The 25,951-nt window shown below is 41.1% G+C and overlaps 1 protein-coding gene across 8 annotated transcripts in view; it reads right to left on the bottom strand.

Annotated features, from left to right (window-relative positions):
* Nucleotides 1-25,951, bottom strand: part of LIMS1 (LIM zinc finger domain containing 1) — a 148,100-nt gene that overhangs the window by 19,959 nt on the left and 102,190 nt on the right. For 5 of the 8 annotated variants that reach the window (XM_029937056.1, XM_029937057.1, XM_029937059.1 and 2 more), the window contains exon 2: nt 859-1,018. In XM_029937056.1, the coding sequence (XP_029792916.1) occupies nt 859-1,018 (160 nt within the window). Of the gene's footprint in view, nt 1-858; nt 1,030-6,384; nt 6,604-25,951 lie in introns of those variants that run through there. The other 3 variants (XM_029937054.1, XM_029937053.1, XM_029937060.1) reach the window with 2 other exon arrangements.

Here is a 25,951-nt window from a genome sequence, read left to right on the forward strand (position 1 = left end):
CAGGGAAATTAAACAATGTGCTAGGCAAATAAGAAACTAAAGAGCAGTCATCTCTGGCTTTAACACAATTCTGTATAAAGATATTATTAGAGAGACATGCATATGAATAACACACACACATAAATATGTAAGGAGTAAGTTGGTAAAAGCACACTATCTAATTGGTCACACACACACACACACAACCACGCTTATCTTTGTTCACAGCATGGGCGTGGCGTCTGTAGACTAATCCCAAAAGCAGGTATATTCTGTGAGAAGGGGGTTTAAGCAACGGTAAGAAAAAACACAAGTGTAGACACCACAGGGAAATATGGGAGAATCAATACCAAGAATTTGGAAAAAAGAACATACATAGAAGAGCTTAATGTGGATAGGATATCCCTCCAAAATATCCAAACAAGATCTTCCTTAGAGAATAAATGCATGGAAGCTCCCAATCATTGCCTGAAAGGTAGGTAACAGATGCCCTGCCTAAGAGAGGATGTTTCATGGTGCTCTGAGTTGGGGAAAGACAGAAGCAGGAATCAGGAAGGTATATGTAGGGGGCAAGCAAGACAGAAAACCTGCAGCTTAAGTTTACAAAAAGGCTCTGTCTGCTGAGCTGAAGTGCACAGACCTGATAGGTCAAGTCACAAGGCACCAAGGGTTCTGGCACGGGAAGGTGAAATGAACAGTTCCGGTTGGCGGGTCTGTCAGGGCATTCCACACACAAGCCAGCACTGACCTGATGGGTACCAAATACTTAGTACTTCAAGACAATCTTAATACTGAAATTTAAAGCAAACAAGGATGCCTCAAAACAAAGTGGAGTCGGGAGGGAACGGTGCCCCTGTGCGTCTGTCCAGGTTGACTCACCTCATAGAAGAGCCCCTCTGGGAACTGCTGGAAACACTGGGCACACACGAAGCACTGCTCATGGTACAGCTCCCCGTTACTGTTCACTATCTTCTCGGCAGGCGCAAAGCCCCCCTTGCAGCGCTCACATGTGGCATTGGCCAAGGCATTGGCCATGTTGCTGCAATACATAAAGGATAGAAATCACAGGGTGTCTGCCTTTCCTTAAACTTAAGACCAAACAACACAAAGGACGGAGGAGAAAATTTTATCTGATCACAAAAATCATACTGTAGCCCTAAAGTCCAATTTCTTGTGTCTTAAGTACTCAATTCAAACTGTTCCCATCTCTTTGCTCTAGCGTCTTAGATGCTGAAAGGGTCTCTTGCTTGGAATCTGTTTCTAATATTGCTGACATTCCTCTTGCTAAATATACTGTAAGAGAGTGCCTGCTACCTGTAAGGAACTAGGGATAGAGATGAAAGTCAAGGAAGTAACCCAATTAAAAAATCCACAGGTCACAATCTCAAAGCCAGTTTTTTGTCCTTCTGAACAGAGACTCTAAATTGCATGTCAACTGAATGCCATGTCCTAGACTGGACACAGGTTATTCCTTTGGATATATCCTGCTGAAGGTAACTGCTGCAGTATCTCTTAAAAGCAGCCGGAGTGCCTTAGTCCTGTAATCTTATTAGTAAGGCAAGTATTGAGCACTAGGATTATTATAACCTGTATCTTAAAGTCACAGGATTGTCCATTATGAAGATCATCTTACAGACATGACACAGAGACGTTCAGGGAGGTGGAATGACCAGCCCAATGTCACAAAGCTCAATAGTTAATGGAAGATACAGGACCAGAATCCAGGGACCCCATTCCTAAAATCATAATAAGCAGATTACAGTCTCAACTTCAAACACTCGAGAAGATGTGATAGGGACACCATCAAGCTTTACACATTAGGCAGTCAAGTGACCACCAAAGAGCCCAGGGACCTGATTTCTCGCTTGCAGTCATTCCACTGTACCCTGAAACATACAAGAGGCACTATATAAAGTGTTCCAGGTCCTATTTAACCACTATGTAGTTTGGAAGGAAAAAGCATATACTCAGATAATTACTCTCTAACAAGCCCTGGTTTCACCTCAAGAATTGCTTTGTTCTAGGGGTGTCTGTGGAGGGGTGAGCGTGCAACTCTTAATCTTGGGGTGGTGAGTTCAAGCCCCATACTGGGGGCAGAGATTACTTAAATAAATAAACTTAAAAAAAAAAACACTAAAGAACTGCTTTGTTCCAAAAGGCCTTGAACTGAGGAAGGTCCCCTAACCAGAGCAGTTACTGGCTAAGCTGTCCATCACAAGTTGGCAAGTTTATTTTCAGACACCCACTTAAAGCACAAGCTCTACCTGCATGTCTAGGTCCCTGGTGAAGCCTGTAACCACCCAGATATTGAATCAATCACGTGGTAAAGTTCCTGCTGACATTCCCCAGAATCTTCACAACCACCCTGTAATGCAAGTGAGAAGTCTTCATTTTACAGACGGATGAATAACCGCCTTGTCCCCTGCCAGTGTCTGAGTTTAGCCGCTTCCTTAGCAGAAGTACTCACACATGCTGTCTCACCTCCACCACATCCCAGGGAGACAACTGCCTTCTTGCCCCAAATGTTTCAAATAACAGAATTCCTATTTTGTAGCCTTGCCATAACTAACCTCATGCAGAAGTACCATGTTCATAAGCACATACCAATCAAAACTCAACTTTACTTAATAGGCTTAAATATAGAATTAAAACAAAAAAAAAAAAAAGAGAGAGAAGAGAAGAGAAAAAAGAAAAGAAAAAGGAATGCCTGGATGGCTCAGTTGGTTAGGCAACTGACTCTTGGTCTGCTCAGGTCATGATCTCCCAGGTTTGTGAGATTGAATCCCACATGGGGCTCTGTGCTAAAAGTCATAAAGTCTACTTGGGATTCTTTCTTTCCCCTCTCTCTGACCCTCCCCTGCTTGCACGTACACTTGTGTGCATGTGCACAAAAACACACAATAAATAAATAACAAATAAAATGATAAAATCTTTAAAAAAGGAAAAGAAAAAAAAGGAAGACAGGCAGCCTCACTGTTTGGCATACCTGGACAAAGTATTACATTAAAACAAATTTTCTACTTTGTCATTTCAAAATTACTGTGGGTTAGGGTGGGGCCTCTGGGTGGCTCAGTTGGTTAAGCATCCAACTTTGCCTCAGGTTGTGAATTCAAGCCCATGTCAGGATCTGTAGTGATAGCTTGGAGGCTGAAGCCAGCTTCAGATTCTGGTCTCTCTCTCTCTCTGCCCCTCCCCCCACTCATGCTCCATCTCTCTTCCTCTCTCTCAATAAACATTAAAAAAAATTACTGTGGATTAGGGAGAAAAATCCATCACATTTCCTTCTTACTGGGCTTTGCCATAAGCCAGATGAATTAAAGCAATTTTAACAAAGCCCTTGGAAAGGTCTGTGCTTCCCCATTCTCCTGACCAAAATTCATAGGTGTCCCTAGATAAAGGATGGGAATCCCACACCTGCCCTCTAATTTTTAATATCATTTTGAAGATAAAATAAGAAAAAGTATATAATTTTGGAACCTAGAGATGCTACTCAAATATAAAGCATCATTACTAATTTTCAATCTTCTCAGAAGATTCACCCTATCCTTATAATTTTAAAAGAATTCTTAAAAAGCAGGAAGTACAGAACATTCTAGAAAGTCCTGATCCATTATTATCTACCTCAAATGGTTCTTAAAGTACAAGGGTCACTGTGACCGTCTTAGGGTTTCAAAAAATTCCTCCCTTTTCCAACTACATCTCTATGGGAAGCATATTTTCTTTACATACATTAGCAACATATTACAATAGGATAAACAGAGAATCAGAACTGAAAAATTGTCTTAGACGGTCATTAATGAGATTTGCAAAAATGTAATTCAATGTCATTTTCCCCACCAAGTTTCTGTCATTTTGAAAAGTTATTTTTCATAAAAATTAATATTAGTATTTATTAATATTAACATGTTTATTGTTTTTTAAATTAATAAATATTTTATTTTGTTCACAGTTTTATTTTTGAAAACTGTAAATATTGCTAACATAAGCTCTTTGGGGACCTCAATAATACTTTTTTCATTTTTTAAAAACATTTTATTTATTTTTGCAAGACAGAGAGAGACAGAGCATGAGCAGGGGAGGGGCAGAAAGAGGAGACAAAATCTGAAGCAGGCTCTAGGCTCCAAGCTGTCAGCACAGAGACCGATGTGGGGCTCCAATCCATGAACTGTGAGATCATGACCTGAGCCAAGGTCAGACGCTTAACCCAGGAGCCCTGAGGGACCTCAATAATTTTAAAAAAATTTTTTAATGTTTTTTATTTATCTTGAGAGACAGAGAGAGACAGTATGAGCAGGGGAGGGTCAGAGAGGGAGGCACAGAATCCGAAGCAGGCTCCAGGCTCTGAGCTAGCTGTCAGCACAGAGCCCGATGTGGGGCTCGAATCCAGGAGCCGTGAAATCATGACCTGAGCCAAAGCCAAAGCCAAAGCCGGACGCTTAACCGACTGAGCCACCCAGGCGCCCCGGGACCTCAATAATCTTTCAGAGTGTAAAGCAGTCCCAAGATCAAAGTATTTATCACCTGTTTACTACTCATTATGCTAAACACTGGTTGTATTAAAATTAAAATACTCCAATAGTTAGAATTAAAATAGATCGACACATTATAAAAACAAATACACAGTTGCCTACAAACAAGAAAAAAAAACCAGTTTTAGAGATAATGTAGTGTATATTTTTGAATAAGTATTCCTTTTACTAACAAGCAGGATAAGGAAACATAACATTAGAGGAAACTTTCAGAACAAAAGCCTCAATAATCTCGCCTAGCTACTGAACTGTTTACACTTCCTTTCCTCTCCCGTTCTTGACGCTCTGGCACTATTTATTCAATGGACTACTTTTTAGAGCAGTTTTAGTTTTACAGCAAACCTGAGCAGGAAGCGTGGAGAGCTCCTATTCACCTCCCCAGCTACCAACAACCCCACCACAGAGGCGGCGCTTTGTTATAGCTGATGAGCTACACTGACCCGTGTTTTAGCTTTTACAACTGTTTTTATCTTTAATACTACTATGATAGAAGTTACATTTTATTTTATTACTTTTACTATTTTTAGTTCAGGTAATTGTTTGCTTACTTATTTAATTTAAATTCAAGTTAGTTAATATACCATGTAGCACCTGTTTCAGCAACAGAACCCAGTGACTCATCACTCACATGACACCCAGTGCCATCCCAACAAGTGCACTCCTTCACGCCCACCACCCACTTAGTCCATCCCTCCACCCCTGCCCTCCAGCAACCCTCAGTTTGTTCTCTATATTTCAGAGTCTCTTATGATTTGCCTCCCTCTCTACATTCTCAAAGTTATCAATGATAGTTATAACTGTCATCAGGTTAGAAATAGTTGGCTGATTTTTCAAAAGGGATTTATGCTTAAAAAGTGTTGCTGACAAAGAATATGTATGTTGGGAAATACCTTTACTTTGGCCAAGTTATAACTGACAGACCTGATCCACTTCCGCACATCGACTGCACACTGAAAATTTCCTATCTTTGAGCTTTTTGTCTTTCTTGTGTCTTACTAATCAAAGACTGGGAAACAAATTTTCTGGCATTAAAATGAAAAAAACGTGTAAATCCAAAAAGCATCTTGAAAGTCCACGAGGCATTTTGGTTACAGTATAATTATAATTGCCCAATTACACTTAAACAGAACTCTTTATAAGTTGTGAAAAATAAATGTTAAAATACCACACAGAATGAGTTCATGGAAATAGAGAATCAGGTCAGTTAAATTCTCCTTAATTCTTAATTTACAAATTGGGAATTTGCAATAATTCATAGCTTCTGACTTTACATGAGTTGGTCTAAATACTACTAAACACTACTTTGCACTATTTTTTTATTGTTTGTTAAAACCCACTTAATGATATGAATTACACTAACATTTTAGAGTTAATGCAATATATATAAAGGTTACACAGCATTCTTTCTCATTCATTCAATCCCCTCAAGACAGTATTATGAAACCCCGTTAGCCTAATTCAAACTGCTTTGTTAAACCTAACAAAAATGTACACCTTTATCAGCAGTCTGTAATTCAGTTTTTACTGTTCCTCTAAGCTGACTCCTTATCTGTGGGAAGTTTTAAAACATTTCCATTTCCATAATAAATCCTGACAGCAGAAACTCAAAACCTCCCTCTTGGACTACATAATGAAAATGTACCAGTGTCAGGAACCTACTGAAGACAAAGACGTTACTACTAGCATTTTCATTCACTTCTGCATTTCATCTGGTGGATTCCTGCCTGCTGGAATACAACCGCCCCCTCCCCCATCTGCTTAGAATGCCTCTGGTAAAAGCCGAGGAACTAATAAAACTGTCAATGGCTAGTGAACTTGAAGCCCAATATGGCTAGATCTGGAAGAGGGGAGCTCCTCTCCCAGAAGAGAAACTTACAATTTGGCATAAAAGTCACAAAACTCCTTGTAGATCTTTACGTCACTGTGCCTGCGCTGCAGTTTGGACACAGCTCTCTCGTCTTCATTGTCATTAGCTTGGTGGACACTGTTAAGTGCTGTTTGGGGGATTTCTTCATTCTCTGGGATAACATAGGGGCGCGCCCTGCCCAGGAACGCCATCCGTGGGTGCTTTGAGAGCCCCAAGCCCAGGGCAGAGAGTAGCAGGCAGGGGACAGAGAAACAATTTCCAGGCCTCCCCTGCTTCCCTGCCAGGGTCACTCCCACTGTTCCCACACACGTCAGCCTTGCGTTTGCCAGGGTTGCTCCTGGCCTTTCATGTTAAGAGCTCCAGCAGCAAAGCAGTCGGTTATTATGCCAGTCCTGATTTACTAAGGCATTTCTGGAAGCTCTGGAGAACATTCCACAAAACAGTGACAGTCTCTGCGGGAACAGTCTTCCCGATGGACTGTGTCTATAAACACTGCTGTGGAACAGAGGACTGCTTGGCAGGGTCCAAGAGAAACAAACATCCAAGTGCCCTGGGGACCCTGTCAGCAGGCATCAACCACACGCAACTGCTTCTTGTAAAACATCCCCAGATATTCTGTTCCTAAACAAGCTCCCCGCTGAGGCCAATGCATTGTAACGCCCAAGGCATGCTTGCTGGCTATGCCCATGGCTGCTGTCTCCCAGGGGTCTGTGAGTCCCTGAGATTTGGAGTAACTTTGGACTTTTATTGATCCTAGTACTTTGTACACAGCAAGAGTTGGATGATATGTTCAATGAACGGATGCAAGAGGAAATAGGAAAGCACTAGCATCTAGTTAGAAACCTCCAGCTAATCCTAATCTTTACCAAGGCTAAGGGTGCTGCTGGCACTCCTGCGACAGTCAGTCCACAGTACTGTGGTCTTGGAGCAGGGCTACAGATGAGGAGGGCGACGATGAAGGCAATAGAGGGGCGCTCAGTCCTCTGAGACCAACGTGCTGTCTCACCAAAATCAAGGGAAAAAGGGCCACTTGAGAAAAAAAAGCTACAGGAGGTAAAAGGTTCACTGACCAACAGACATCACACTAGAGATGAGAGCCATGAAATCAACAACAAGCAGACAAAAGGCAGCTGAGACTCCCAAGTAATAACTATAAATAATGCTGCCTAAGCATTTATAAGTGCTCTCACATCCCTAAAAGGTAGGTATTATCTACAGGTGAGGAACCGAGGTGCAAGGAGGCTGAATAACCATTAAGTACATGGTAGAGTTAAGATTTAAATCTAGGTAACCTCATTCTAGAGCCTATGTTGTCAACTACTGGGTGAGAAAATAGTTAAACATATTCACTGGAGAGCAAAATAAGTTAACTACAAAAGATTAAGTAGTGAGCACAAAATGAGATGGAAGCAGAAAATGAGATCTAGTCTTCCCACTTTGAAACCTAACTATCTCAGAGCATTGATCAGAAATACAAAGGCTGTGGGACTATGGATCCTGGCCAGACCCCAAGCCTGTGGCTGATAAGAGTAAGAGACTCATCATTTTTTTAAGGCTCCACACCCAGTGCTGAGCCTAATGCAGGGCCTGAACTCATGACCCTGAGATCAAGACCTGAGCTGATATCAAGAGTCAGATGCTTAATCGACTGAGCCACCCAGGTATCCCAAGACTTGCCATTTTTAAACAAGAAAGAGATGACCTCATGGTTTAACATGTATAAGACATGTAAAGTTTTTTAACTTTATCACAACCATGTAGAATTAGAGAGGAGGAAGCAGGCATGGACACACACACATACACACATTGAGACCAGAAACACAATGCCACTGAATTAACAGTAGCACATAGGAAATGGGGAACCATACATGACTCCTGCCCAGAATACTTTTTCCCTCTTAACCTGATTATCTTCTATTTACATTTCTACTTTACCTAAGACACTCCTCAAAATCAATCTTTATTTTAATTATTTTAATTATCTTTAAACTTTTCTATCTCAGTTTACTGGGACCAACGCCACAAACATGAGGATTTGCCCTACTCAGGGAAAAGGTTCTAGACAACGGCTTGATGGTAAAAACAAAGGAAGGAGGCCCCAGTTCTCAACAATAATCCTTCCAATTTGCCCACTTACAACTAGCATACAGAGTTAATTTGTTCTGCATAAATAATAAATAAGAATCATCTTCTTAGAGAGCTTAAGTGACCTGCTTAAAGTCACAAAGATAATAAGTGGAAAATCCCAAACTCAAATTCAGGCATCTGCCTCCAATGCTCCCATTTATTTTTCCACCCCTAAATAAAATCTATCCTGTGGCCAACAGACACATGAAAAGGTCTCAATATCACTAATCATAAGGGATGTGCAAATCAAAACCACAGTATCACCACCTCACACTTGGCAGAATGGCTAAAAGACACAAACACTAATTTGAAAAGACATACGCACACCTCTGTTCACCGCAGCATTATTTACAATATCCTAAGTGTCCACTGATAGATGGGTAGAAAAGATGTGGTACACACACACACACACACACACACACACACACACAGGGGAATACTGCTCAGCCAAAAAAAAAGAATGAGATCTTGCTGTCTGCAACAATCTAGATGGACCTAGAGGGTATGGATTATGCTAAGTGAAGTAAGCCAGGGAAAGAGAAATACTACATAATTTCATTTATATGTGGAATCTAAAGCAAAACAAATCAAATGAACAAAGAAACAAACAAAAGCAGAAACAGATCCATAAATACAGAGAACTAATGGCTGCCAAATGGGGGGTGTATTTGGGGGAATGGGTAAAATAGGTAAAGGGGAGTGGGGGGTACAGGATTCCAGTTATGGGATGAGTAAGTCACAGAGACAAAAGCAATGACACAGGGAATATGGTATCATAATAGCCATGTACAGTAAACATGGTAGCTATGCTTGTGGTGAGCATAGCACAGCTTACAGAGTTGTCAAATCATGATGCTGATACCTAAAACTAATGTAATAGTGTTAACTATACTTCAAAAAACATATATATATGTATATATATGCACAAGCACATACTAAAACCAAAATACATATAAGCCAAAACTATAAAACTTCCTGCATAAAACATAGGTTATATAAAAAAAATTTTTAATGGCTTTATTTTATTTTGAGAGACAGAGAGTGAGTGGGGGAGGGGCAGAGAGAGAGGGAGACATAGAATCCAAAACAGGCTCCTGGCTCCGAGCTGTGCCCACAGAGCCTGACACGAGGCTCGAACCCACCAACTGTGAGATCATGACCTGAGCAGAAGCCAGACACTTAACTGACTGAGCCACCCAGGAGCTCAATATAAAAATTTTTTAAAGTTTTTTGTTTATGTTTATTTATTTTGAGAGAAGAGGGTAGCAGGGAAGGGGCAGAAAGAATCAATCCCAAACAGGCTCTACACTCTCAGTGCAGGGCCCAACATGGGCCTCAATCTCACAAACCATGAGATCATGACCTGAGTGGAAATGAAGAGCCAGACACTTAACCTACTAAGCCAAAAAAATTTTTTTAAGAAAGGGGCACCTGGGTGGCTCACTCAGTTGAGCATCTGACTCTTTATACTGGCTCAGGTCATGAACTCATGGTTGTGAGATGGAGCTCTGCACTGGGCTCTGTGCTGAGTGTGGAACCTGCGTGGGGTTTTCTCTCTCCCTCTCTCTGTACCCCTCTTCTGTTTGCTCTCTTGCTCTCTCTCTCTCTCTCTCTCTCTCTCAAAAATAAACAAACTTAAAACATTTTTTTAAATAAAATAAAATCTGTTCTGTATGGGTGTTTCCTGTAACTAATACATTTGTCTACGTCTAAGGAAAGAAGCCATTAGGCTCTGTTTATTTGTTTTCTTTACAATATTCTTATAGTTCTTAATCCATACTACATCTAATGGTTGCAAGTCCTATTCACTTTTCTGCCAAAAACATCATTAAATCCAAATATTCTGCCCATTGAGGTAACCGTATTGGAGATACCAAGCCAAAGGCAGGACGCTTAAGTAGGTCCTAGAGACTTCCCTTTCCAGGGAACTTTTTCCCGGGGATCTGGGGATAAGATCTCTTCATCTCATTTCATATGCCAGAAATGTAACCTCCAGGAAGGTAGGAACTTTGTTTTGTTCATGCCTGTACCCCAGCATCAAGAATAGAAGCCACCACTTGGCAGGTGTGTTTAATTATTTGTTGATGAATGAACTAGGGTTAATAATGCATCTATATCATCTGGCAAACAATGAAAACAGTAAAAGAGCAATTTTGCTACCAGTCTGCTAAACACTTTGAGTCAGCAGATCTAAAAATGTAACTATCTTATTAACTTCATAAGAACTAGTCTTGTATCTACTAGATAGAAAAATGGAACTATGAAAAAAGCTAATGGTTCATGACACAATGAAGATGCTTACCTGCCAAGGAATTAAAAATAATGTGGAAGATCTGCAATCAAATTCTAATTTTTTTATTTTGAAATAATTATAGTCACAGGAAGTTATAAAGATTGTACAGAGAAGTCCTTCATATCCTTCACATAGTTTCTCCAATGGTTACACTTTACATGCTTACAGTCCAATGTCAAAATCAGGAATCTGACATTGACACAAGGTGTGTATATACATTACATTTATGTCATTTTACCACATGGGAACTGCCCTTAATCAAGATACAGCACTATTCCATATCCACAAAGATCTCTTTCATGTTATCTCTGATAGTCACACTCACCTTCTCCACATCTTGCCATCTTTTTGCCCTTGGCAGCCACTAATCTGTTTTTTATTCATGTAATTATAATTTGGAGAATGTTACTTCTATGGACTGAATCTTTGTGTCCCCCCAAAATTCGTATGTTAAAAGCCTCATCCCAAATGTGATGGTTTCCCTCCAAAATTCGTATGTTGAAAGCCTAACCCCAAATGTGATAGTATTTGGAGATAGGACGTTTGGGAGGTAATTAGGGGTAAATTAGATCATGAGCAGAGCATTAATCCCTCATTATGGAATTAATATCCTTTAAGAAAAGGAAGAGACACAGATGATTACATGGCAAATAGCCATGTGAAGATACAGCCAAAGTAGCTGTCTACAAACCAAAATGTGGATAGCTTAGTTGACTGAGCATCCGACTTTGGCTCAGGTCATGATCTCTTGGTTCCTGAGTTCAAACTCCATGTCAGGCTCTTGCAGACAGCTCAGAGCCTGGAGCCTGCTTCAGATGTTGTCTCCTTCTCTGTTTGCTACTCCCCTGCTCATGCTCTGTCTCTTTCTCTCTCTCAAAAAAATAAACATTTAAAAACAAAATGTGGATCCTCCCAGACACCGGATCTGCTGGTACCTTGGTCTTGAACTTCGCAGCCTCCAGAGCCTTGAGAAATAAATATTTGTTGTTTAAGCCATACAGTCTATGATACTTTTGTCATAGCCAACCAAACTAAGCTACATGGGATCATACAAAAGGCTACAAAAATTTTGTAATCTTTTAAAGGCTGGCCTTTTGTACTCAGCATAATACCCCCCCATATCTATCCAAGTTGTTAATATATATCAACAGTGTGTAACTTTTTATTGCTGTCCATGGTATGGACATACCATAGTTTGTTTAACCACTCACCCACTGAAGGGTATTTAGGTTTTGGGCTATTGTAAATAAAGCTGTATCAGTTCCTGTGTGAATAAAAGTTGCTATATCTCTGGGATAAATGTCCAAGGGTGAAACTGCTAAGTTATATGATAAATGTATGTTCAGTATGTTTAAGAAACTTCCGAACTATTTTATCTGTCTATCTACCTACCTACCTACCTACCTACCCACCTATTTAGAGCATGAGCAGGGGAGGGGCAGAGAGAAAGGGTCCCAAGCATGCTTAGGGCTGTTAGTGCAGAGCCTGATGTGGGCTCAACCTCACAAACTGTGAGATCATTGGACACTTAACCAACTGAGTCATCCAGGTGCCCCCCAAACTATTTTCTTAGAGTGGTTATAGCATTTTAGCATTATTATTATGTTTCAAGTTTATTTATTTATGTTGAGGGGCAGAGAGAAAGAAAGACAGAATTCCAATCAGGCTACATGCTGATATGGGGCCCAAACTCACAAACTGTGGGAAAATGACCTGAGCCAAGATAGAGTTGGACACTAAACTGACTGAGCCACCCAGGTGCCCCGGTGCTACCACTGTTTTTAATTTTAGCTGTTCTAATAGGTGGGTAGGCATAACTTTTTATTCTGTGTATGTAGTAAGTTTATATGCAAATAAGCACAGAAAATAAGTCAAATTTCAGTCCACTAAATAACTTTATTGACAAGAAGGGAAAAATAATACATGTATTTGGGGAAAAATTTAAACACTACAGAAAGACATAAAATGACAACTAAAGTCATTAAAATTATTAATATAATTAACTATTAATTAACAAGTTAATAATTGCTACACACCTTCAACTAAGTCAGTTCCATGGTATCTTTCTGTTAACCAGATTAGTGCTGGAAATTCATTTACTTATTTATTTATTTATTTATTTATTTATTTGAGAGACAGAGAGAGCCAGTATGAGCAGGGGAGGGTCAGAGAGAGAGGGAGACACAGAATCTGAAGCAGGCTCCAAGCTCTGAGCTAGCTGTCAGCACAGACCCTGATGCGGGGCTTGAACCTACGAACTGTGAGATCATTACCTGAGCCGAAGCCGGATGCTTAACCGACTGAGCCACCCAGGCGCCCCTAGTGCTGGAAATTCAATAAAACTCCTCTTATCTCTTCAAATTATGCTATCTAAAAAATACTGTGTTAAGCTGAAGCAGATAGAAGATCTTCCATTTTTTCTGGTTTCCTCTACTTCCAGGCTGGGACTATGTTAATGAGGATGTGTGGCACACAGTAAACCCAAACAGAATTCTTAGAAGTCACCTCAGTAGGATTCAGTTTTATGATCAAAGGTATCATATATAATGTTAATTTTTTTTTTAATTTATTTTTGAGAGACAGCGCGAGCAGGGGAGGGTCAGAGAGAGAGGGAGATACAGAATCTGAAGCAGGCTCCAGGCTCTGAGCTAGCTGTCAGCACAGAGCCCGATGTGGGGCTTAAACCCACGAACGTGAGATCATGATCTGAGCTGAAGCCGGACACTTAACCGACTGAGCCACCCAGACACCCCAATATTTTTAAACTACTTAATCAGTGTGACTATTTACACAGTTGAAAGACTTGTGGCTCTCTTTGTTTACAGTTTGGCCAGATCTCATTCTTTCTTCCTTTCCTTTCTTTTTATCACCAAGGAATATCCTAACTGATAGCTGTAAGGGAGAAGGGAGGCTGAAGTTCTAAAGAAAGAAAACATGGAGCAGGACAGAGCCAGATGATCTATCCCACATCTCTTTCCTCTGAGCCTGTCGGTAGAAGCAAAAGACTATAACCAGTTGATCCTTGCATAGAAATTTCCTGAACCTTATACATGGTACTTATACAGAAACAACAAAGAAAGTGACACAGGGAGGGTAAAGGCCAACCAGGAAGACTTAGCGTGCCTGCCCCTCAAAGTGTGAATGAACTCTGGTGTGTAGCAGCTAGTGGCAATGGGCTACTCTTTCTTTAGCAGCTTTTCCATTAAGGTCTGTAGCTTCTAAAAAGTAATTGTTCACATTATTCCATTGTCTTCTTATCCACATTATTTTACATCATGTCTGAACATATGGAACTTTTACTATGTGCTCACAATGCAAAAGGCCTAAGGGTACCTGAGAAGTGTCTGCTAAATGAATAAACAAGTGAGTGCAAGTCACCGCCTTGTTTATATGAGTATACCATGTCCTTAGGCAAATGATATATGGATAAACATTTTTTTCCATTATTCAAGCGTATAAAGAAGTGCTGAGTGAAAAGGGCTGTCTGTGCACCCTTGTATCTGAGTAAGGATCAGTAAGTAGGTGGCCACTGCAAGGTCAGGTGGTACTATTCACCCAAAAGGACTGTAAAGCTGGTCAATCACTTCTTGTCCAGCCATAAGCTAACAACAGAACAGAACAGAGCTAAGAGAAATGTGTGGTTATTTTTCCAAGAGGACGTGGAGGTCATTTCAGGCCAAATAAACACCACTGCTTAAGTTTTATATCCAGGTATTTTGTTACTTTTAAACCATTTTGGCACTTAATAATGTCTCTCTAAGAAATGCAAACAATCATTTTAGACTGTGATTGTAACCATGAGAAAAATATTTACCTGAATGCTTTTGATGGAAAGTACTATTGCCACCTCAGTGGCATCAAAATAGTCTTAGAAATAGGGCAGGAGGCTGTTTAAAAAAAGTATCCCAGAAGCCAGTTTTGTCTGAATAGTGGGCCCATTAGGGGGCTTTTGCTGAAGAACTAGGGTTTCCTGAGACCAGTGATTCCTTGAGGTTTCTTCCCAAAAGGTTCTATAATCTGAGTAGCCCTACTCATCACCATGGCTGATTTGGGTCTATGGGAGATCCTACAGGACATGTCTGAACCTCAAACATCCCTTAAATCCATCCAGAGTGGACAGATTCATATTTCCTAAACTCAACATTTTTTTGGTCATCCACTGTGTCTAAACTCTCCCACTCACTGAGCGATTTACTGTGCTAAGTCTTTGTCCATTTGGGCTGCTGCAACAGAACACCACAGACCAGGTGGCTTATTAACTGAAGAAATTTATTTCTCACAGTGTTAGAGGCTCAGAGTCCAAGATCGAGGTGCCAGCATGTTTAGGTTCTGGTTAAGGGCCTTCCTCCCCTCTTCCTCGTTCATACCCTCTCACTGTGTTCGCACACGGTGGCCAGGGCTGGGGAGCTCAGTGAGACCGCTCTTCTAAGGGCGCTAATCCCATCCATGAAGGCTCTACCCTCGTGACTGAAGCACCTCCCAAAGGCCCCACTTACCAATACCATCACCTTTGGGGGTTAGGATTTTGGCATATGAATTTTGAGGAGATGTGAACATTCAGACCACAACAGGCAGGATCTAGGACCCTGATGGAGGACACGTAACAGTTTGTTAGATGCTAAACTACACACAGCAGATCTGCTGTCAAGCTGACCACTCTAGTGTCCAGTAAAGAGTGCTGCAGGGCTTCAGAGGCCACAGTGCAGTGGGCTCCATGATTTCAGCCCACACTCCACCAATGACACACCACCTAGCCCAAGATAAATAACTTACTTAGCGAAATCACACAAAAATATTGTAGCTATTTCCAGGAGCTCAAATACTTAAAGCCTATACAATCATGAGCATGGTGGCCAAAATTAAAAACCAACTTTTTAATAATTGGTATTTTAAAATTAAAACTCTCTCAGCAACAACTGAACAATGTGCATCACTACTAGATATGTAGTTCATCTATGTGGTTTTTAAAATTGAAGCTGAACATTTGACCAATTGCTTTTAAAACACAGGACTTGAGGGGCGCCTGGGTGGCTCAGTCCGTTAAGCCTCTGACTTCAGCTCAGGTCAGATCTCACATTCGTGGGTTCGAGCCCCACGTCAGGCTCTGTGCTGACAGCTAGCTCAGAGCCTGGAGCCTGCTTCCGGTTCTGGATCTCCTTCTCTCTCTGCCCCTCCCCCTCTCATGCGCGCGCGCTCGCGCTCTCTCTCTCTCTCTCTCTCTCTCTCTCTCTCTCTGTATCAAAAATTAAACTTTAAAAAAATTAAAATAAAACACAGGACTTGAATTCAGAAAAAGAAAGCAGTGCTATTACATGTTTTATGCCATTCCACTGACAGATGTGAAGATGTGGATGGCTATCCAAGCACTTGACAATAACAACTACTAGAATGTAGCTTCTTCAACTTCAATCAGAGGCTTCCATGTTGGAGCACCTGGCTGGCTCGGTCAGTTAAGCATCTGACTCTGGCTCAGGTCATGATCTCATGGTTCATGGGTTCAAGCCCTGCATTGGGCTCTGTGCTGACAGCTCAGAGTCTGGAGTCTGCTTCAGATTCTGTGTCTCCCTCTCTCTCTGACCCTCCCCCCCCTCATTCTCTCTCTGTTTCCTCCCCCCATCTCTCAAAAATGGATCAACGTTAAAACAAAAACTTTTTTTAAAAAGGGCTCCCATGAATACTGGGGTGTTCAAATTGTTGAGACAGCATGGTTAAATTACCATATGGCAAAATGAATTATTTTCACTGTGATTCTACTTCTATGGAAAATTTAATCTGATTCCCCCCCTACTATTAAAAACACAAAAATCATGACATGCAAGTAAAGGTAATGGAGCTGGAAAGTTCCTTCTCACTTCCCAGTGACCAGGACAAATGCACTGCATTTTCTTTCAACAGACAGTGAAGAAAGAGACAAAGGTCAGCTGGCCGGAAAAAATATGGAGTTGCAAATAACACAGCATTTTTCTTGTTTGTTAAAATTGTTTCCTAATTCTGGATTGCACAAGCAAAAAGAAAGTATTACAAGAAGGGCAAGAGACTGAGAAAGAAATAAGATGCATGTCTTCAACTAACTTCAAAGAAAGAAGAAAGGCATATTTGTTACCTGCCCACACAGGTGCTACAAAGCAGGGAAGAACCGAGTTGGCTTTGTTACTGTATGTTAGAAAGAACTGAAGAGACTAAGTAAACAATGTTATCACCTACTAGAACAGTCTTAAAGGACTTCCAGCACATCCCAAATACTCAGAGCACCCCAGCAGAGATCCTGAGGCTGGGACTTAAGAGGGCCATTTGTATCTGATTGTAACACCTTCTGAAATGAAACTCACCTAACAGTCAGAGGCTCCGTTGAGGCCTCTGTGTTGAAGACAGAAGATTTATAGCACCCCAAACGTTGTGATATTTGAAACTACCATCAGGAAAATGAATGAAACAGTTTCTGGTTGAAAATTTTCAAGAAGGTACACTAGCAGGCATACTTTCAGTCCTAAAATCAACAATTAAAATACAGTGTTTCCACAAAAAGCAGGTGAGGTAAAAATTCCTTCTCTGATATCTGGAACTGCCCTGGTTTTATTCTGGAAGCCCACCAGAGAGAAGTCAACTACTCAGATGCCATCAGGCAGAGCTGCCACAGGCTCTCCCCAGCACCCTGAGGGTTCTGTGACACAAGACAAGTCCCAAAGGTGCTCCGCAGCTCAGAAATGCTCTGCCCCCAATAGGCACACAATATTGCAAATTTTAGTTCAGTTTCTCAATCTTAACGGATTTAGTAAGTATTAACAACCTAAGTATTTCTCTCTGGACAATCTATAGAAGTTTTCCAATGTTACCAAAACAACCCATCCACAAACTTCAGCATGTAGAGCACACGGGGAGCCCAGGGAAGGTGCAGGAATGAGACTGAAATAAAGCTCCTTATAGCGTTCTCCCCTTTCTCCATGACACTCTGACACTGACAGGTCTACTTTATTAAGAGACATTCTGAACCACGTGCAGAGAAAACCCAAGAGAGTTCAAGACGGTTTGTGATGCCCTTCTCTCCCGGGCAGAGGCACAACAGCACTGACTTGCAGCCTGCATCCAGCCACTCTGTCTCTGAGGCAGCAACAACACTCCCATACCACAGGGAACCCACTAGAGAAAGATACAGAACCAGATCCGGGTGGGGAGGCACCCAGGTGTCTCAGCTGGTTGTGCGTGGGACTTCAGCTCAGGTCACAATCTCATACTTCATGAGTTTGAGCCCTGCATCAGGCTCTGTACTGACAGTTTAGAGCCTGGAGCCTGCTTCGAATTCTGTCTCCCTTTTTTTCTGCCCCTCTCCTGATCACACTCTGTCTCTCTCTCAAAAAATAAACATTATGGAAACCAATTTGACAATAAACTATTTTAAAAAAATTAAAAAATAAAAAATAAACATTAAAAAATTCAAAACTATATCAGGAAAGTGGCAGAATATGTGGCAACAAGGCAAAATCAGTAATAACAGAAAACTAACAAAAGACGTGAACAGCAGGGCAACCTCGGCTTCCGGGAGCCCCAGGTGTATGGAAGTGGGAGCACTCTGTGGCAGGATCACTGGGTTGCACTGTTTTGTTTGGCAAGTTGAATTTCTCTACCCCCATCAGTCCCAAAGCAACACAGCTTGTTACAGAACATTTATAAAAGGCAGAGAAGACTCACTCATATTCCTGCTATCTAGAGATAAGCACTGCAATATATTGATCTCTATTCCTCGTAAAATACATATACACACATGATTGTAAATAAAGGCAAGACTGCTGCACAGTGATTGTTCAGAATTATCTTTAATACATAGAACATTCCTAGTACTGGACAGAAAAAGACACAAACCTAAAAGAAAAGTTCTTTGGATGAATACTACTGCCCCCCTTTCCCCTGCTTCGTGCCTATCTCAAACTTGCCCAGTCTACAGATTCCCATTCAAGATCTTCTCTAAGAAGCCCCTTGTGAGCATCCCAGCTGTACTATACTGGTGAGCACCCACAGGGCTCACCAGGTGCCCTGTTCAGTGAGTGGGTAAGATTTTAGTCAGTTCCACACTGTGTTCTGCACTGCAAAGGTGGTGCTTCTCTCAAGGATACTGTGCATACCTTAATGTGAAAACTTCCACAGAGTCTTCTTTCTAGCACCATTTTAGTAAACAATTAATCCAAGTGGCCCTTCTGTGAAGAGCTGCTGCACAGCAGAGCTGTGGAGGTGCTAGTAAGGCCACCACCCTCCCCAGAAACCCAAGACCACTCAGTGAGGCTTCGGCATGCGCTTCAGCAGGACTCTCTTAACAAGGTATCATCACTGCAGTCTGAAACCTATAAGCTTTTTAACAAACTTTCTCTCACTAGATCTCCATGGTCACTGAATAAACAGTGTTTGGTCGTCTGAAAAAAACATTCTTAAAATTCTCTTTCATAGGTTGGGCAATTTTTCTCTGATTTTTTTAAACATCCCCACTGGAAAATGTTTCTGTAGCAGTTCCTCCATTATCCAAATCATTTCTCCCTGTTATTTGTATTGTGACCCACTAACACATATACTCATCCCAAGCATCTTTTTAAAATGATACATTGTGTCCTGACCAAAACAGATGAATCTGAGAAAGTGTTGTGTTTTATTTTATTTATTTTATTTTTTTCCTTTTTTTGAATATAACACAATTTATTTTTTTAACATATGCAATTATTTTCCATCATTTACAATACAATAGTTACAATGACACTCTAAACAGAAAAGCAAAGCAAAAAATCAAAACCCCAACTTCTAGTTCATGTAATTAGACTTATACAGAAATTAGAAGGTTAAGTAACAACTAGTTAATCACCTAATTTCACAGCTATCTGAAGTGGCAATCATTATGTTATAGCAGCTTATCTATGATACATTCAAGATAAATGATACAATTTATTACTTGCCTATAAGCTAAAACACAGCCTGCTTAATACCTTTCCTTAAATTATACCTCTATACTACAATATACTTGAGGTCCATGCAAAAAAGTAGCTACCTTTTCTATAGGAAATGGATGATTTTAGCTAAGAGTCTTGACTTAAGAGAATGTCCAGCTTACCAGGAAAATCCTTCAGTGAATCCATGGGCACCTTATATGGCTGGGGTGCCAATATTACCCAACTTTCTGGCTCTAAATTACACCCTTATTTTAGTTCTGACTCAGCTGGGATGTCTCACTGAATTGACCTTCAGTTAAGTTGGTACAAGAAGTCAATGGGACTTTTTACTTTGTGAATAAGCTTCACAGGAGGTCTACTTTCCTCAGTGATAAGGTAAAAGAAAACCATGAGAATTTCAGTAAGGAAGGACAGAAAAAAAGCACTGTACTCAAGTCAAGTTAAAACAACCCTTTCAAACTTAAATCTTCATATTTTTCATTTTCAGTTGTGTCATTTATTTTTAACACAGAACATGTTTTCATGTATATTATTTTTACATTAAACAACAGTTGAAAATATTGAACAGAATTAAGCAGGACTGAAAATCTTTTGGCTGACTTTAAAAAGGATAATTCTTCTCTATCATTAATTCATCTTTCAAATTCTTTTTTTTTTAATTTTTCTAATGTCTTTATTTTATTTTGAGAAAGAGAAACAGAGAGCAACTGGGAAAGGGCAGAGAGGGAGACACAGAATCCGAAGCAGGCTCCAGGCTCTGAGCTGTCAGCACAGAGCCAACACGGGACTCGAACCCACGTACTGTGAGATCATGGCCTGGGCTGAAATCGTATACTTAACTGACTGAGCCACCCAGGCATCCCTCATTAACTTCAAATCCTGTGAAGTGCATATAGAAAGACAGGAAATGTTTTTGCTACCATGACTTAGAATTTCCCATATGTGTAATCAAAACACGTGGAAATGATGTAAGGTCACAGGAGGCCTGAGCACCTGATGGTGTCATTGTAAAGCTGTCTAGCACACAGCTAGGTCTTCAATTTCATCCAAGGGTCTTTGGCATGTCCCTCCTATTTTTCTCGCTCCTGTCCTCAGCTCCTCTCTTTCCCCATGGAGCTCACTATTCTCTGTCACAAAACAAAGTCTGGGTTTTTGAAAGCAGTTTACAGGTTTAGGTAGGAAGCTTTTCATTCAATTCCTTTAGCTCTTCTCAAGGAGATATATTCTATGAATCCGGCAGTAATTTGTAAGGGTATGAGCATTATGACTGCAGACAGATCCTGCATTTCCTGATGGAAGATTACTGGAATGTCTCTGGTGTGCCAATGATGGGGAAGTGCTTTCTTCTCTGCCTGCTGTCCCTGAGGCCTTTCAGCAGAGGGCGCCGGAGACACCGACTGGAGGAAAGGGGTTTGCATGCTGCTCCCATCCCGCCCGGTAGGCAAGAGGCAGGACTTTCTCAGGTCCAGCCTCTGGCAGCAAACACAGCTTCTTCAGAACCCAGCTCACGTGTGCAAGGTGGCCAGAAGAAGCAAGCGGCAAGCAGCTTTCCTGGTGGCAGTGCCTGGTGGTTCTGTAGCAGGGGAGCCTCTGCAACCACCACTCCGCCCACTCTCCCACTCTCAGCACGTCTGTAGTGGGGTGCCTTGTGCAGCCTACAGGAAGAGTCTCCCACAAGTTCAGGTTTCTAGCAACACATGTTTCACTGATGCAGCACTAAGGCAACTACCCTGCTATTCCCATCAGCACTTGAGTCCTGGGTGGGGAGGAGGGAGGGCTCTTCCTTGCTGGTTCTGGTGGCTGCTGCTTATAGTTGCGATTCCCATACTCTTGGCCTTCTCTCTGCTTCTTACTAGCCAATTTCCTTTTACTGCAAACCTTTATTGGAGTTAATAACTCTTTTTATCTTTTTGTTAAACTTTCCTCCCTCAAATTACAGTAAAATCTTGGTTTGTGAGCATAATTCATTCCAGAAACATGTTTATGTCTACCAAAGCAAATTTCAAGAACTACTGGCACTGGCACAGTTGCTCATTTTGCAGAACACTCGCAGAACAAGTTACTTGCAATCCAAGGATTTACTGTACTGTTGTGGTTTTTCTCTCCTGATTGGATCCAGACTGAACGTCTCAGGTGATATGAGAGGCCAAAGTCAGGACTCTTTAGTTGACTGTTCTTAGACCTCATTAGGTCCTTTATCCAATATGAGGCATCTGTCTCACTTAAAACAACTGTATCTGCATTTGAAACTAGAAAGGGATGGGAAGAATGGATTATAAAATAAAAGTCCAGCATAATAAAACGGCCAGTTAGATGAGAATTCAAGCCAGTCAACCTCACTCTTTGTGACTCCAAGCCACAGGCCACAAATGGACTCAAGGTTCAACCCAGGGCAAGAGTATATGGCACTCCCCTCCTTCCCCCCAACCTAGTACAGAGCAGAAATCCCTTCCTGTGACCACTCTCTGGTACCAGGGGTGTGTCTGGGGACCAGTCAATCTGGGTTTCATAATATTTTCACACTCGGTATTAACCTAGGAAAAAGGCAAACAAGGGGACACACCTCTGTTTCAGTCCTCAAGAAACGGAGCCTATATTAACCTTCAGTAAGCGCTCACTCATCTTCAAGACTGGAAGGAAACTGGTAAGAACTGCACAGTTGCTGGGCACTTACTATGTACCAGCACGCTTGGCTGTGGGGTATTCTGTGCCACTTCATGTGAGTTCTATACAAGTTTCCTAGGTCACAGCAATGCCGGTTTCCTTCTTGTCATCACAGTCCTGGCGGGTAATAACTTAGCAGCAGCCTGCCTCCAAACAGCCCCTCCATTTCAGAATGCTTGTGCTGTAAAGGAGCAGCACACCGCTCAGCACCGATGCGCACAGCATCTCTACAGGTATGGTCCCACCAACAGCCTGTCTGTGGGCACAGCTGGAGAGCACAGTTCCAGGAGGGCCTGAAAGCCAGCCCCTCGAGGGCTCCCCAGCCTATTCCAGGGTCCTTCAAGCTTCATTTTCTGAGGAAAGATCAGGCAAAATCTAAAATGCAATACAATAATATTCTAAACGACTTCAGTCATAAAATGCATTTTTAAGGGATGATACATTACCTTATTTTTATATCCTCTGTTTCCTCTTCATCTACCTTCTTTCTGTCCCCATACATACAAAAGCTGAATTGAATGGTGGGCATGACAAATTAATACAAGTCACTGAACTCTGCTTGCTGCGTGAAACATGCCTGCAGCTGCCATGACAGGGAACAGACCAGCCCTGTGGGCCTTTTTTCCCTAACCTTCCCTTCCCTTCCCTTCCCAAGACATCTTGGTAGCCGTCGTCTTCAACTCTAAACAGGCTAGTGACAGACCAGCTTCATGTGGTCGCTGTTCAGCCTGCCTTCCCTCCCCGTTCTTGTAGGACTCCTTGGGGACACTGCTAGCCCCTGCTCCTCCCGGAGCATGGCCTCTACTTGCCACAGAGAAGCCACAGCCACCATCCAGTTTCTATCCCAACCAAAAACTAGGGAAGAAATACTATTTCTAAAGAACAATGTACAAGAAAAAAAAAAATCAAGGAAAAGGCTTAGGGAGAAACAACACCATGGAGCTAGCAAAGACTATTTCAGTTACTTTTATCATTGAGGCTTATGCACCTACACACACCCGTGTGTGGTCTTTTAATATGTAATTACGTAAATAATATGAAACGAAGCTTAAACCTTCCTGACTATAGGGCATAGGAGACTCCTTGCTGTATGTAATCCTTTTATAAACAGAATTGATGCCAACGGTTTTAGTTTTATGACAGCAAACGTGTATTTGGATGACAATGTCTATCTAAATCTTTAACCAACCATAGCAACGCATAAAACAGAACAATCTCTTTTCATGGCTAACTTGGTATCAGGTCAAATTCTAAGCTGGGAAAATAGAGCAAAATAACTGAGTTCTCAAACAGCTTGGAATCTAGTAGGAAAGCAGATCAAATGACGCAATGCTGAGAATGCCCACATACACTAATAAAACCACATGGTCTGAGTATAAATAAAAGCGCTGTCTCACCCTCAAGTAACTGCATCTGTGATGTTGCATCAAGAGTCAATGATCTGCCTCTGTTAAAAGTGGAGGTCATTTCTACTCTTCCACAGAGAGCAATGTTTCAAACTAGTAGAGACAAATGATCACGATTATTTCAAGAGACAGTTTTATCCTGCTCTGAAATAAAGGAAATAGTTCTGTGTTGAAAGGGTAAATGAAAAGCAAACATCAAATTAATCACTTAGTTAAGATGCTAGCAAAAGGAAAGGGACAGAAAAACAGTTAACATTTTAAAAAAGCAAAACCCAAATTTTACACTACTGTCATGATAAACATTTAAGAGTCACAGGGGATGCATGAAGGCTTTCAGGGACAGAGGGGGAAGGGATGAGAGGGGAAAATCACATGCCACAGTGTATTATCATGACCACAAATATAATCAGTGCTTAGTATTATAATGGCTCATAAAGCAACGTGTTTCTCATCCAGAAATTAATCTAGATACTTACTATGCTGGGACAGGCTGCCTCTAGGTAAACTGCTTATATAAACATAAATGAACAAGCCAGTTTACCTTCCCTTTTATTTAATGTTTCCTTGTAAATGTAGACGGCTGAAGTTATACAGCCCAGAGGCCAGAACCCCAGGGGGTCAAATTTAGCTGTGTAGAAGCAGTTTCAGACAGTCAGGTCATGATCTACATTTTGGTTCTTTAAAAACATCTCCATTTCCTTTTATATTTTCAAGACTGAAAAGGCACAGAAAGAAACAAGAGGCTTTTCTGCAGCTCATCTACCATTCATTTGACCCTAAACATCATTTTGTGCCATAAGGTCTGGCACTGCCTCACAAAGAAAGAACACGCTGACCTGAACCATGAGAATTCTGAGTACATGCTCCCCTGGCTATTCTTTCTTGATTTTTGTCGGACTTTCTGAGAATCTTGCACATGTTAAATGGCTCCGCCCTTAATTTTTACTAAGATGTCTTTCTTAAAAAAAATTTTTCTTAATGTTTATTTATTTTTGGGAGGGAGAGAGACAGGTGAGCTGGGGAGAGACAGAGAGAGAAAAAGACACAGAATCCAAAGCAGGCTCCAGGCTCTGAGCTGTCCACACAGACACTGACATGGGGCTTGAACTCACTAACTGGGAGGTTATGACCTTTGCCAAAGTCAGACGCTCACTCAATAGACTGAGCCACCCAGACACCCCTAATAAGGTGTCTTTCAAGGGAGAGAACATAGCAGAATTCCAACAAATCACTAACACAGGTAATCAGGAAGCAAAGAGAAACTACTGTTCTGCTTTGCAAACAGATGTGTCTTCCCAAATAGTAAAAATAGAAAGTGTCCAGTCATTTGATATTCAAAACGAAAATTCAACAAATCCTCCTTGAATAACTCTATATCTGTTAATATCATATTCAGTTGGCAAACGGAGAAACTCAAGCTCCTAAAAATAAGTGACTTATAAGTCAATTACTAAGTGTTGATACCAGATATTGGACCCAGTCTCTGTTACCCTAGACTCTAAAAACTACCTTAAATGGCCCATAGTCCATGAGTCAAGCTCTTATTTCAAAATAAATGTAATAAATTATCCCACAGATGAAACAAATCTTTCTCTGCCACGGAGGTAAGAACAGTAAATAAGATGTCCAGCTGCATCTCTTTAGATAAAAATTGTGAAAGGCTTAATAATTACCATAGGTAGACCTCCTAAGATTAAGGTAAGGGGCTCCAATCTCTTTCCACTCTCCTCCTCCAACCAACCTCCAAATTACATATGCCAGAGCTGCAAATGCTGAAATCCTAGTTGGTTTATATGCCACTGACAGGCAAGTGACTGACAGACCATTGTTATGATTTGGGTAAGGCAAACTAATGATAAGCCCAGCAAGTGCTAAATTATAATGTGTTACATATGAGGGAAAGGTTAAAATTGTGCCATTCATCATGATACATATCAAAAAATTATAAACTCTAATTAATGAAGATTTCAAACACATATTAAACTAGTGGGAATAATAAAATGAATCCCCTCAAACCCAACTCAACGCCAAAAGTTATCAAACCATGACCAATTTGTTTTATGTGTTCTTCAACCATAAAATATTTTGAAGCAAATTCCATACATCGTATCACTTGATCCATAAATTCTTCAGCATGTAACCATAATGTATATACTTAC

This window comes from Suricata suricatta, chromosome 4 (assembly GCF_006229205.1).
Source record: "Suricata suricatta isolate VVHF042 chromosome 4, meerkat_22Aug2017_6uvM2_HiC, whole genome shotgun sequence".
Classification (NCBI taxonomy): Eukaryota; Metazoa; Chordata; class Mammalia; order Carnivora; family Herpestidae; genus Suricata; species Suricata suricatta.